The 15,678-nt window shown below is 43.0% G+C and overlaps 1 protein-coding gene across 1 annotated transcript in view; it reads left to right on the top strand.

Moving 5' to 3' along the window:
- Positions 1 to 9,917: 9,917 nt before the first annotated feature.
- LOC309484266 (MICOS complex subunit mic25-a-like) overlaps positions 9,918 to 15,678 on the top strand; it is a gene marked incomplete at its 5' end in the record, with an annotated part of 12,762 nt that continues 7,001 nt past the window's right edge. The window contains 3 exons of the mRNA XM_082150526.1: positions 9,918 to 9,980; positions 12,143 to 12,163; positions 13,066 to 13,149. Coding sequence (XP_082006652.1) covers positions 9,918 to 9,980; positions 12,143 to 12,163; positions 13,066 to 13,149 — 168 coding nt within the window. The remainder of the gene's footprint in view (positions 9,981 to 12,142; positions 12,164 to 13,065; positions 13,150 to 15,678) is intronic.

Genomic DNA, 15,678 nt, shown 5'->3' with positions numbered 1-15,678 from the left:
CGATACCGTTTTATCGCCCAGCCCTAATAAGGTCTCATTTGTTACAGTTTTTTCCGATTGCTAAACGACAGTGGGCACAACTGGAGTCACATGTGCAAAACTCTAACTACAGTCTGCACAGCAGCAGTTCATGTGGACCAAACTCTAGTTCGATTTGCATTGCTTGAACACAGTTTTCAAAACTCTACACACTTATCCCATGACTTTAACCACAACCTGCACAACACTGTGGATTTACAGCACTTTGTTCAAATGCTAACACACTGCTGTCAAAACTGTGAACCACACATTCAAAACAGAATAGATTTCAGCCTTGTGCCTTTCAAACACTGCTGACTGTGGCCTGATGCTAGAGAGAGGCAGGATTAGCCCCTCAATTATTTGTTCGAATTACAGTATGTCCTTTTACAGTTTTTCTCAATTGTTTACACACAAATTCTGGTACTTGAGACACAATGACCACAACATGTAACTCATTCACCAACCCCCTGAACCAATTCTGCTAAACTACAAGCACAATTCCTGCTTTACACTCAAATTGCAGTTCTAAAACACACTTTTTTCAAAACACTACACACAATTCTCTGCTTTTGGCACAATTTTCATGCAGAAAATCTCTTGTTTTCACAAGGAACACACTGCCATTCAAATATGCACACTGACTCATCACATGGGCAAACACCCGTCACACAGTTTTACAATTACTGTAATGTACTGTAATTACTGTACTGCTACTGTAATGTGGACTCTGTAAAGCACTTTGGTCAACTCGTGTTGTTTTTAAATGTGCTGTAGAAATACATTTTTTGATTGATACAATTAGCAATCAGAGCTTTAGCATAAAGGGCAACAGGTGAGCTCTTCAATGGTGCAATGGATGCCAACATTGTTTTTTTTTTTTTTTTTTTTTACTGTAACTGTATACAGTCAATTCTTCTGTTGTTTTGTATGTAGACCACTGTATGTACAACTTTGTGTTGGTTGGGATGTTATTTTTTTACCATGTATTTGTGTGTTCTGAGTATAAAAACAATATTCTCAAATATTTTACAGCACTTATGTATGTACTGTCTGTAGTAAGTGTAACACTGAACAAAAAAAGACCTAAGTCATTATGATGAATGGAGAAGAAGTGTTTTCCATTCATCATAGTGTTTTACATTGAGCACATCAGTGTTCAACTTGTTCTTATAAATGTCTATTCATTTGATTTTTTGTGTGTGTCATTTGAAAACAAAATACCATTTTGAGAAGAAATACAGTTTTTTCCGATTGCTAAACGACAGTGAGCACAACTGGAGCTACATGTGCAAAACTCTAACTACAGTCTGCACTACCAACAGTCAGCTGAGCTAAACAGTTCACATCACCTGCAAAACTCACTCCAAGCAACACAACTCTTAACACACGGCTCAAAACAGGCTCAGTGCAGCCAAACACTATACACAACCCTCACTGAGATAACACACACTGTCACTCAGAACACACTGAGAGGAAACACACTATACACAACCCTCACTGAGATAACACACACTGTCACTCAGAACACTACACACAACCCTCACTGAGATAACACACACTGTCACTCAGAACACTACACACAACCCTCACTGAGATAACACACACTGTCACTCAGAACACACTGAGAGGAAACGTACTCGGTTACTAACGTAACCTCGGTTCTCTCTAGAAGAGGGAACGAGTACTTGCGTAAGATATCTTACGCTAGGGGAAAACCTCTTTTCCTCGAGATATTGAAGCCAAAAATTATCCTTAATTTTGCAATAATGTAAAACGCATTGCAGCAGCATGCAGACATGGGCGAGACAGCTCGCGCGCCCATTGGCTGCTCTGCGGCAACTGCACCAGCCTATCGATAGAGGCTCCTCATGACGTCAGAACCAATGAGGGCGCTTCGCGCCCATTACGTCATGTCCCGCCGAAATCGGGTGGGGCCAGGGCTATAAATACGGCCCAGAGAGGCTGGTTTGGTCAGTTTTTCATCGCTGAAGCGAATCAGAACATGACGCATGCACGGCAAGATACGCAAGTACTCGTTCCCTCTTCTAGAGAGAACCGAGGTTACGTTAGTAACCGAGTACGTTCTCTTACGAGAGGTCTCTCGTACTTGCGTAAGATATCTTACGCTAGGGGAACACAATGTAAAACGCCGTGCGTGCTTGAGACATAACACTAAAGTCCCAAGGGCAGGTGCCCGGGGCTCATACAGTGCCTAATCACAAGGGACTCACAGAGAATCCGGGAAGAGGGGCTAGAATAGCATCATTCCTGTAATATGGAGCTCTGATAAGAGCATGTTATATCAAGTGTTCCACACAGCCAGGGCGAACTCGGCCTGGACTGGTAAATATGGGGGACTTACGCACTGCCCACAGGAGTATACAGACGATCAGTGATCGACGCTCTAGCAGTTTCAGCATCCCGAGCCGATAGCATCGGGCGAGCAATACTGAAAAATTAAACCGAGAGCAACCTAGCTTGCAAAGCGGGAACCTCGAGGTTATAAAACCTTATAAATGTAGACGGGGAGGCCCAGCCTGCCGCCATACAGATATCTTGCAAGGCAATCCCACTGGACCAAGCCCACGACGAGGCCATGCCTCTTGTGGAGTGCGCTTTGACACCTATCGGGCATTGCAGGCCCCTGGATGTGTAAGCTAGCGCTATAGCATCAACTATCCATCTGGATAGACTCTGTTTTGACGCAGCTAGTCCCTTAGAACGTCCGCTGAACAAAACAAAGAGCTGCTCTGTCTGTCTGAAAACAGATGAGCGAGACACATAGGCCCTTAACGCCCTGACCGGGCAAAGGAAGCCTGCGTCCCCTTCCTCTTCAGAGACCGGCAGGGCCGACAGGGAGATCACCTGTGCCCTAAACGGTGTATTGAGGGATTTAGGAACATATCCGTGCTTTGGTTTGAGTATGACTCTCGAGTCATTCGGCCCAAACTCCATACACGTCGCGCTTACTGAGAGCGCTTGCAAATCCCCTATGCGCTTCACTGAAGCGAGAGCCAGAAGAAACACTGTTTTGAAAGACAAGAGTTTCAGGTCTATTGGCGTGGATGGGGTTCTGCCCTTATCCAGAAGCTCTTGTAAAAAGGAGGGAACCTCCGGCACCCCACAGCGTGAGGGTGAAGTGCCACTCGCTGTACACCCGCTAGTGAACACAGACCATTTGAGGAATAGAGCCGCCTCGTAGATGGAGCTCTAGCCTGCGTGATCGTGTTTAACACTCCCGCTGGGAGGTTAACGGGTACCCGTTGATGGCCCACGCATGTAGGGACCAAAGCTCCGGGCGAGGATGCCAGATCGAGCCGTTCGCCTGCGAGAGGAGATCCCTCCTCACCGGTATCGGCCACGGGGCGGTACTCGTCAGCTGCATCAGGACTGGAAACCAGACTTGGTTTGTCCAAAATGGGGCGACGAGTAGCACTGGGCATCCGCTCTCCCTGATTCGCTCTAACACCTGGGGTAGGAGCGTGACAGGGGGAAACGCATAGAGCGGGCAGCGGGGCCAGACGTGAGCCAGCGCATCCCTGCTCTTGGAGAAGAATTCCTGACAATGAGCGTTCTCTTGAGACGTAAATAGGTCTATTTCCGCTCTGCCAAATGTCCTCCATAGCATTTTGACTGTCTGTGGATGTAAAGACCATTCTCCTGTCGGCAGATTGTTTCTGGACAGTCTGTCTGGTCCCACATTCAGATGGCCGGGCACATGCGCTGCCCTGAGCGAGCGCAGATTGTGCTGAGCCCAGACCAGGAGGCGTTCCGTCAGCCTGTGAAGGATTCTGGATCTGATACCTCCTTGGTGATTTATATAAGCCACCACTGACATGTTGTCCGAACGGACCAAGACGTGGTATCTTTTTATCTGGGGACAAAAGCGCCTCAGCGCGTTGTCGACTGCCATCATTTCCAGGCAGTTTATATGCAGAAGCTTTTCCCGTTCCGACCACTGGCCGAATAACGGTCTGCCCTCGAGCAGCACTCCCATCCCGAGGTTGAGGCGTCCGTAGACACCACCTTCACACTCGAGGAAGTCCCCAGGCTTACACCTGACCGGTACCAGTCGGTCACTGTCCAAGGTTTCAGAGCTGCGACGCATTTCTGATCGACCTTGAGGCGCGCGAGACCGGAGGTCCAAGCTCTGCGCGGCGCGCGCTTTCAACCAATACTGCAGCGGGCGCATGCGAAGCAGACCCAGCTGAAGCACTGAGGATGCTGAAGCCATGAGACCCAGCATCCTTTGAAACTTTTTGAGCGGGGCTAAAGCGCCGTGGCGAAAAAATCTCTGTCATGCGCTGAATACTTAGTCTGCGCTGCGGCGACAGCTGTGCTGTCATAGACAGCGAGTCCAGATCTGTGCCCAGAAAAGATATTTTCTGACTGGGAGACAGTGAACTCTTTGCCCAGTTGACTGTGAGACCTAAATTCTCGAGGTGATCGAGTAATATGGTCCTGTGTTCTATGAGCTCCGACTGTGATCGAGCTAGAACCAGCCAATCGTCCAAATAATTCAGCACTCGTATGCCTCGGAGCCTGAGGGGTGCGAGCGCTGCATCCATGCACATCGTGAATACGCGAGGTGCCAGGGATAGGCCGAATGGCAGGACTGTGTACTGATATGCCTGGCCCTTGAAGGCGAATCTCAAAATTCGCCTGTGACGTGACGCTATTTGTATTTGAAAATAAGCGTCTTTCAGATCTATCGACATGAACCAGTCCCCTTGGCAAATTTGCGAGAGGATTTTCTTGGTCGTGAGCCTTCTGAACTGTCGTTTCAGAAGTGCTTTGTTTAGTCGTCTTAGATCTAAAATGGGTCTGAGACCCCCGTCTTTTTTTTTTTTTTGGGTACCAGAAAATATCTGCTGTACATGCCCCCTTCGCTCTGAGCTTGTGATAGGGGTTCTATAGCCCCTTTGCTCAGTAACTTCGCTATTTCGGCCCGAAGTAGGTGTGCTACTTCCTTTTTCACCGTAGTATCGATTCGCGCCGCTTTGCGTTGCGGGCGTCGACCGATCTGTAGCGAATAGCCTCTTTCTATAATGTCTAGCACCCACTTCGAAACCCCGGGTAGCCTTGCCCATGCGTTTGCACGAATGGCTAGGGGTTGAATGTGAAGCGCGCTCTGGTCGCTCAGCGACAGAGGGGCTTCAGTGTGCTGCAACATAAGCGTCGCGCTTATGACATTTGAGGCAGGGGGCGCGCTGATAACAGCGGGCAGATTGCCCGCGCTCGACTCCTCTGCGGTGGTCAACCGAGAGGGGGAGGGCTGGGCGAGTCCCGTAAGACCTGTCATGTCTATGTGTGAATGTGGGCGTGGGATAGCGGGCACATTTACAACACTGAGAGCATTGTCTGCCTGAGCAGAGCGAATGCATGTTGGTTTCGTTTTACAGAAAACTTGAGACATGCAGAACGTAATGTTTGTGGGCACTGGGCAGTGGGCACATTTACCACATTTAATGCGCAATCGATCTGGGTCGATTTCATGTGCGCGAGCCCTGTGCGACGGGCTGTGTTTCTGTGTAGGAATGAGCACTGCAGTGGACATTTTGTCTACACTCATAACACCATCGGCCGTGGCCGGAACACCAGAAAATACACTCTATGGGATTTATCTGGGTAGCCGTAAAGCGGCGTTTGTGTGCAGGCAAGCGGGCTGTGTCGCCGACTTGTTTACTGCAGAATACACTGGAACAGTCGCATTTACTGGAACTGAACGAGCGAGAAGTTGCCATAGAAACAGAGAGCGTCAACATGCTGGCGCTTGTTTGCAGGTGTGCGTGTATTACAATAGACTCGTCCACTGCAATATTGACATTTCCAGAGAAATGTGTGAGAATGGAGGTAGTGACGCACGGAAACCATAGAAACGGTGCTTGGGTGCAGGCGAGCGGGTTGTACAACGCGCTCGTTGGCTGCAAAAATACACATCTGCAGTCGCCTTTTCAGGGAACTGACAGAGCGAGCATTGACGGCAAAATTATTATATATTTTTTTTTTTTTTGCCGTTAGACCCGGGATCGAACACGGGTCTCTCGCGTAAAAACTTGAGAATCTGCCACTGGGCCACAGGGGAAGACACAAAAGCTTTTATATAGCGCGAGTATTATCAGAGAAACCTGTGTTTCTGTGTAGGAATGAGCACTGGGCAGGCAGTGGGCATTTTGTCTACACTCATAACACCATCGGCCGTGGCCGGAACACCAGAAAATACACTCTATGGGATTTATCTGGGTAGCCGTAAAGCGGCGTTTGTGTGCAGGCAAGCGGGCTGTGTCGCCGACTTGTTTACTGCAGAATACACTGGAACAGTCGCATTTACTGGAACTGAACGAGCGAGAAGTTGCCATAGAAACAGAGAGCGTCAACATGCTGGCGTTCGTTTGCAGGCGTGCGTGCATTACAACAGGCTCGCTCACTGCAGTATGACATTTCCAGTCGCCTGAACTTCAGAGGGGAATGAGAAATAGAATTCGGCCCGGCCGCAGCGGGACATTAACACTCTTTTTTTCCTTTCGCCAGTGACGCACGGGAACCATAGAAACGGTGTTTGGGTGCAGGCGAGCGGGTTGTACAACGCGCTCGTTGGCTGCAAAATGCACATCTGCAGTCGCCTTTCAGGGAACTGACAGAGCGAAGCATTGGAGGCATAATTAATCTGCCGTTAGAGCGAGATTCGAACCCCGGTCTCTCGTGTGAAAAACCAAAGATTCCGCCACTGAGCCACAGGGGGGAACACAAAGGCTTTTAGATGCACGAGCATATAAGAGCGTCAACATGTTTTCTTCGGCGTTTGCTTGCCGGCGCTGCAATATTTATATTTCCAGTCGCCTGATCAGGGAACTGAGAAATGTGTGAGAAAAATTCAGGTCAGTCCAGCCTCGGCGGGACTAATACACTATTTTCTCCTTTCGCTGGTGATTGACGCGTGAATGGGGCGCAGAGGCAGGGTAGCTTTCTTGTACGTAAAGAAAAACTAACCCCGACCGTCCGCTTCCAGCCTCCCCTGTGAACGGCTCTTTTAGTGCAATGAGAGTGTGTGTCGCGGCGGCGAACACACACACATACACAAAACACAGTAGCAGAGAAAAGGATATGTACGCCGGAAAGCGTCAGCAGAAACGGCGACTGAAGGCGGCGAGATGTCGACCAGCAGCTTCAGATGCACTAATCCCGCTGGGTGCTTGACTCAGACGGCGCGGCTTCCTCTCAGGATCCAGCGATGCGAAGGCCCGCTGAAGAGATGAAAAAACTGACCAAACCAGCCTCTCTGGGCCGTATTTATAGCCCTGGCCCCACCCGATTTCGGCGGGACATGACGTAATGGGCGCGAAGCGCCCTCATTGGTTCTGACGTCATGAGGAGCCTCTATCGATAGGCTGGTGCAGTTGCCGCAGAGCAGCCAATGGGCGCGCGAGCTGTCTCGCCCATGTCTGCATGCTGCTGCAATGCGTTTTACATTATTGCAAAATTAAGGATAATTTTTGGCTTCAATATCTCGAGGAAAAGAGGTTTTCCCCTAGCGTAAGATATCTTACGCAAGTACGAGAGACCTCTCGTAAGAGAACACACTACACACAACCCTCACTGAGATAACACACACTGTCACTCAGAACACACTGAGAGGAAAAACACTACACACAACCCTCACTGAGATAACACACACTCTCACTCAGAACACACTGAGAGGAAACACACTACACACAACCCTCACTGAGATAACACACACTGTCACTCAGAACACACTGAGAGTAAAAACACTACACACAACCCTCACTGAGATAACACACACTGTCACTCAGAACACACTGAGAGGAAACACACTCGCATCAAACACCAATACAGAAAATACTAACTTTTCATCTTTACAGTTTGAACAATTTCAGTGATTTCAAATAATATTTTCTTCAAAGAAAAGAGTGACATTCTTTCACATGATTTATAAAAATTTTTAGAACATAATTGTTTAAGGTAAATGAAAATGAGCAGTTTGCTTCAATAGTCTGTAGAGAAAAAAAAGGGTAGAAACTGAAAGTACATACTGTAATTCAAAATTAGTCTTTCTGAGCTCTACCTGTGTGTGTGTGTGTGTGTGTGTGTGTGTGTGTGTGTGTGTGTGTGTGTGTGTGTGTGTGTGTGTGTGTGTGTGTGTGTGTGTGTGTGTGTGTGTGTGTGTGCTCTCAGCTGTCTGGTGATGTTCTTCAGCGGATGCGGGAGTCGGGATCTTCTCCACAGAAACCAGTGTCACCCAAACCAGAGAGAGACACACCTGATCCAGGTACTGCTACTGCGACACACACACACACACACACACACACACACACACACACACACACACACACACACACACACACACACACACACACACACACACACACACACACACACACACACACACTCATCTCACTGCGACACACACACTCATCTCTCATCTCACTGCGACACACACACAGACACACACACACACTCATCTCACTGCGACACACACACACACTCATCTCACTGCGACACACACACTCATCTCTCATCTCACTGCGACACACACACACACACACACACACACACACACACACACACTCATCTCACTGTGTTTCTGATGTTTCAGGAGCTTCCAGACCTTCTGCAGGAGAGACACCGGAGGAGCTTCGGAGACGGTGAGTGTGTGTGTGTGTGTGTGTGTGTGTGTGTGTGTGTGTGTGTGTGTATGTGTGTGTGTTTCACAGCAGACATTCAGGTCTATCACAGCCTCTGCCATATTATATACTCCAACTCTGCTAAAAATCAGTCAATCGTGCGCTTAATATATTTTAATAAATAATAAAATAATAAAAAATTCATTTTTTATCTCAAAAGCTTTTTTTATACTATATATATATATAGGAATATATAAAGGTATATACATATATTTTTCCCACTTTATATATTCATTTAGAATCTATTCCTTTAAATATTACTTTATATATAGTATAAAAACATGAGATAAAAGTATATGTTTTTAAAATATTTTATTAATATTTATTTCAGTTATGCACATTTCTACCCAAATTCTCTTTCTAAATTCAGAATTTCTACTTTTGTTTGTTTTTGTAATACTCATTGTTCATTAAAAGCAATAGTGTATATAGTGTATATATAATTAGTATTATATTTAGCATTTTTATTTTATTTTCTTGAAATTTGTAGTATTGTTCTTTTGTTTTAAATATTACTATTTAGGTTTTATTTCATTATACGTTTTTCTTTGTTAGTAATTTCAGTACTTATTTCAGTTAGTTGACATGGCAACATTTCTAATTTTCATATTTTTTCATCTAATATTTATATTTGATTTGATTTCAGCTTTACTTCATTTAACAAAAATGTTTTAATGGTTTTAGTTAGTGATAAAAACCCTGAAAATCATCACATTTTAATACTACCATGATGCATAAATACTTGGCAGATTAAAGGGGGGGGTATAATGCTCTTTTCACAATATGTAAAATAAGTCTTTGATCTCCCTTTGCTGTGAACTTTGAGTGTTGTAACTTTGCAGATGTTGTTTATGCTCAAACAGCAACATTACACACTAACTAAAGTTAGAAAAGTGAAACCATAATCATCCACCCCTTTAAATAATATATCATTAATTATTATGTTCACAGTAATGAGAATGAGATTATTGTGCATGTCAGTAGGTTTGTGTCTGAAATGTGTCCTGGGTTCACTTGAATCTGGGCTAGTCTTCACTGGCCGCAGTGGTTTAGTCCTGATGTGTGTGTGTGTGTGTGTGTGTGTGTGTGTGTGTGTGTGTGTGTGTGTGTGTGTGTCTGCAGGTTCGAGCGTGAACAGGCTCTGGTCCAGGAAGAGTTGACCCGGATCGCCCGTCGAGAGAGAGAGAGACAGCGATGGGAGACGACATGAGAGAGAGAGCAAACACACACCAGGACCTGCAGAAAACACACACCCTGGTGAGACACTCTTCTTCTGTCTCTGCTACACACACTAGCTGTGTTTCCAATCAAAGCTGTGAATTTAACTTGTGCACAAAATTGGAATATCGCATAAAACGTGTGTGAATAAAGCAGCGTTTCCATCCCAAGTGTTCAAGAGAACAGAATCATCACTTCCTGTGAAATTAGTGCAAATTATCAGTAATAAAACTGTAAGTTTCTGCAATCTTTCTCTTCTTCCCTCCATCATAAACGAGTGTGTCAGAGCGTCAGACGAAACACAGTAAACGCTGTCATGTTCTCTAGCGTTCGGATGCTGGTGTTCAGGAACACACTCGTGTGTGTGAGACGCTTCTGGAGGGAATTACACCAAATCATTCTGATCACACACTTCCACTCCGGCATTTCAGAAACACCAAACCAACATTAGAGATGCTGCGACGCCATTGGTCCACTGGTTACTCCAGTTATCCAATCACAGCCTGAGGGAAAGTCACATGAGTTTATTGTTGCACGTCGAGGGATTTATTCAGTAAATGTGTTTCCATCGTAGTTTATAGTTTATGTGCACATCTTCTTATCGGATAAAAAATTAAACTCATTAACGCAGTCAATATTATGTGCATTTGTAGAGTTTATGCACATCTTGACGTTTCTATACAGTGTTTTTTATGCGATATCCCAAAATGCACATAAAAATAAGTGGATGGAAACGGTACTCTGACACGAGTATCTTAACAAGTTTTATTTCAGCAAATAACTTCTGATTTTCACAAAGGAATATATATTATGAAGAACTTTCAAGTAAATATTCTGTGTCTCAAATTTTGAGTTTGTTTTCTCAGATATTTGTTTTGCTTTTATCATTATGACACACATGATCAGTTGATTTCACAGTCCTCGGAATTCACATTTGCATGCTTTATGTTCCATTAAACTCATTTTTGATTTTTAAAAATCTAAACATTAAAGTCATGTTTAAGTCCCACAAACACAAATAATTCCAGTGTTTTGGAGAAGCATAAAGCATCATCATCTCCAGCTAGATCTTGTATTAGTGTGCACTAGATGGCAGCAGAGGCGTTTGATTTCATATTGCTGTTTGAGGCCATGCTTGACATTTAATCACAGTCATTTATAATAATTCTAATTATTCATAATTAGATAAAACTTATACATAATAATAAAACTTCATTAATAAATGATAAACTTTATAACAATATTTTATTTTTGCACTCTCTCTCTTTCAGTTAATTTTCTGTCAGCTGAAAAAGTCATAATAAAAAGTTTAGTCATAACATACAGTCATAATTGCCATTATCAATATGTCGAAATTATGAGATAAAAAGCTGAAATGATTACATACTATCTTTTATGTCATAATTTTGTTTTTATTTTTGTTATCTCATCACTTACTCATATTTATGACTTCTTAACCCTTTAACTGACCCACCAAGAAAAAGGCATCTGAAAAAAAATATTGTTTGCATTTCTTTTGTCGCTTATGTATTATTACATAATCGTGTAAATTATGACACAAAACGTGTCTATAAATACATTATTTCTTATGTATTTTTTTTTTCAACACATCCCATCATTTTTTAAATATCAGCCTCTACCAAATGGTTAATTTATGGTAAAGTACCAGGATTCATACACATACTATGAAAATATGAACTATAATACTGATTTATTTAAAAACATAATCTAAATAAAATATTTTTGTATATTGAATCTTCTTTATTTATTGAAGTTTGCTATTAAATATTTCAGGTTTTCATTTTAACACAGGAAATAATATGTGTTCTTGTTTAACAATAAACAAAAATAAATTACACCAGTAACTAAAAGTAACAAAACCAAAGACAATACATTCTTTCTGCATTCAAAATTGAAAAGGACTTAATGGACTTATTATTGCTCTCAATATTGTTGTTGTTGGTGTTTCTCTCTGTGTTTGATGAAATCTTTCTGTCAGCTGAGGTTCTGATTATGAGCATGTGTGCTAATTCATTATTAGGAATCCTGTCCAAGTGTTTTTGTTAAATTAAAATGAGCAGAAATGATGTCCAGTATTACCATCTTTCTTTCTTTCTTTCTTTCTTTCTTTCTTTCTTTCTTTCTTTCTTTCTTTCTTTCTTTCCTGTAATCTGTGTTCATCATTCTCCGCTCTCTGTCAGCCGGATGAGTTGAGTGTTCGGGTAAGAAGCCGTCCGCTGTAAATCTCAGCTGTATTTCACTTCATATAAATAAAACAATTCGTCTGTCGTGAAACACAATATTCAACTGTTTAGATTTTATTCATGATGATTGGATGGTGAAAAGTGTCTCTAAAATGAAAGAGATTGATTTAGTTTTATTTAGCTAATATTATAGTTATTTATTCATATTTGTGTGTGTGTGTGTGTGTGTGTGTGTGTGTGTGTGTGTGTGTGTGTGTGTGTGTGTGTGTGTGTGTGTGTGTGTGTGTCAGAGAGTGAGTGAGTGAAATGTGAAGTGTGTGTGTGTGTGTGTGTGTGTTTGTGTGTCTTTGTGTGTATGTGAGTGTGTGTGCGTGTGCGTGTCTCTGTGTGTGTTATTGCTACTGTAAGTCTTCCAAATGTCATATGTATTTGTCTCAGAGGCATCAGATCATATTTGTGTAGTCGATGTGATTAAACACACACACACACACACACACACACACACACACACACACACACACACACACACACACACACACACACACACACACACACACACACACACACACACACACACACACACACACACACACTGAATGTGTATCATCTTATACGTGCAGCTGAAGTGTGTCATTTAATTCTGTCCCATCATACTTTAGTTTTTTGTGTTATTTTACTTCATGTCAGTGTAAGAGCTGCTGTCTCTCATTATTCAGTGTGTGTGTGTGTGTGTGGAGATACGCCTGTGTGTCTCTCCTCTTTCTGGCCGCTACTCTTCATAATCCGCCAGTTTCTGTCATGTGTTCAGATTCATCATCAGATCTTCATCATCGTGTTCTGCTCATCCTCACTGCTTCAGTGTGTGTGTAGAGTTGTGTTGCTCTGCTGATGTTGAGATGTGTGTTCTGTGTGTCGATCAGGCCCGACAGCTGAAGAAGAAAGAGAAGGAGCTCAAACATCTCGAGCAGTTTTACAAGCAGCAGCTGCAGCTGATGGAGAAGAAGGTGTGTGTCCTTCACAAACACTGATGGAGAAGAAGGTGTGTGTCCTTCACAAACACAAACACTGATGGAGAAGAAGGTGTGTGTCCTTCACAAACACTGATGGAGAAGAAGGTGTGTGTCCTTCACAAACACAAACACTGATGGAGAAGAAGGTGTGTGTCCTTCACAAACACTGAGACGGTTTTAGGTCTGAAGACTCAGGCTGGTCCATGACTGAACTTTTGTTTCATCACACATCATTTTCAACATATTTGTGGTGATATTCTCTAAATATGGCGTTCAGAAGTACAAACACAGACAGTGAAGAATCCACCAAACACACTGAATCTGAAACATTTCCACACACATACACACACTCTCGTGTCTTTGATGTTACTGTACGCGCTTCAGGCTGAAGATGTTTGTTCTCTCTGATGTCTTCATGCTCATATTAAATATAGCATTTATAAATACAACTGTTTGCATAAACTCGATAACAGAGGTGGTGATTATACGGCTTCATCTGATTAGCGCCACGCCACTTTAGTGTGTGTGTGTGTGTGTGTGTGTGTGTGTGTGTGTGTGTGTGTGTGTGTGTGTGTGTGTGTGTGTGTGTGTGTGTGTCATTTATTAATATTAACTGCTTGAAGAAGGAAAGAGAGAAAGTTTGAACTTGTTTATTTAATGTGACTCCAGCAGAAATCACAGCAACTGAAGATAAAATGTATGAGTTTTATAAGAACTGAAATATAAAAGAATATATTTATTTTAAATCAAAAGAAATGTATGAACTCGTAAACCCTAAACAGTGAGCTGACGGCTGTAGAAGAACACAGTTATTCAGTGCTGTAGAAAATGAATCAGTTAAAAGCCTCAGATGGCCTGAAGCGTCACTATTGTTAATCACTCACTAGTTCATCTTAAATGTCCTGTGGTTTGACAAAGTATAAATATTATGTGATCTCTCAGCTGGTATGGTTCATACAAACTCAAAAATGTTTTGTTAAATGGGTCATGAATTGAAAAATCTAAATATTCTTGATCGTTTTGTCACATTATGACGTCACATGATCGTCGTGCGACGAGAGACCGCCTCTGTTTATCAGCGACTCTCGCCAGAACTCTCCTTATAAACTATAATCACTGACTGTCTACACTCTTATTTACATCATGTTGGAACTGTAGAATCCACGAGATCTCTGCATTCATGTGTGTCATCGTCTACAACGCTCATCATTCAACGGGAGTAGATCTAAACATAATGCTATAATAAACACTTTCACAATTATTATTAATCTCGACAGCTGAAAATAAAAAAAAGTGCTAAACATTTTTGAGAGAGTTCCACATGTAATACTTATTTCATATGCAAAGCTGTTAGCCAATCAGAGCAGTTGGCGTTTCCAGTCTCACAGAAGACACGCCCCTTCCAACTGAGGCTTAAATCAGGAGGAAAATGCCTTTTATTTCAAAATTTTGACACATTTTGTATGTAAAAATCCTACTAACATTATAAGTGCACCACAGGAAACATTATAAAACAATAAAAGAATGCAGTTCATGATATGTGCATTACAGTCAGGCAGGGCCGGAGTGGGGCCACTTTTCAGCCCGGGAGTTTCAGGCCCAAGACCGGCCCTCTTTTTCCATGGTGGAATTCCAAATTAGCACGTTTTCCAAATTGGATAAATGAAGCTATTTTATCTTACTATTGTGTAGTTTTTATTAATAACGTGATTCAACAAATAATATAAAGGTTAAATAATAATTTACTTAAGCTGAGAAGTTAACAAAAAATGTTCCATTATTCCACAAGGATAGGTTGATAAACAAAAGCAGAAAGAAAGAAAGAAAGAAAGAAAGAAAGAAAGAAAGAAAGAAAGAAAGAAAGAAAGAAAGAAAGCATTTGAAATGTATCCCACTCTTCCACAGAGAGGCATATTGAACTAATGTTTACAGATTTATTTGTATTCAAAAATATTCAAAATAATGCTTTTTTAATCAAAAAACGTGATACCTAATGACGTTTGAGGTTATTAAAACAGTAAGTCGACTGCCAAAAATAAAAGTGTTCGAGCGAGCAAAAGCAGGAGATCAAGCGCGAGAGCGTGGGGAATGATTATTCGCGCGCGCGAGGGCTTGTATTGCGTGCAGAGGAGATGTCATGCGCGCGCGCAGGGGTTGAATGAGCTCGCGAGTTCCTGTTTCCTCGCGTGTAGATCTGTTATCCTCTCGCGAATGTCATTTACTGCGCGCGCCAGCATCAGTTGTGCGCTCCGTTAATTTTGTCATTTATTTTTCGCCCAGCTATCGGTAGGCGCCGGCGGTGCCCTACCTGAGAAAACGTTTTGGAAAAGACGGGCTAAGGACCCAACCAACTCTATGGGAGGGGAGGAGAGAACTCCCTCTCATGGTACAACCCATGCAGAGGCTGTGCGCTGCGGTGTCAGAATGCGGAACGTGTGTAGCCTAATGTAACTAACGTGACATATGTATATATTTTTTTTAATCCTCGACCGGCCCAAAAGTGAAGCGGCCCACCGGGAATTC

The sequence above is a fragment of the Leuciscus leuciscus genome (genome assembly GCF_965113295.1).
Source record: "Leuciscus leuciscus genome assembly, chromosome: 1".
Lineage (NCBI taxonomy): Eukaryota > Metazoa > Chordata > Actinopteri > Cypriniformes > Leuciscidae > Leuciscus > Leuciscus leuciscus.
Note: the sequence above shows the minus strand (reverse complement) of the source record. Positions and strands in the feature narration are given on the sequence as shown.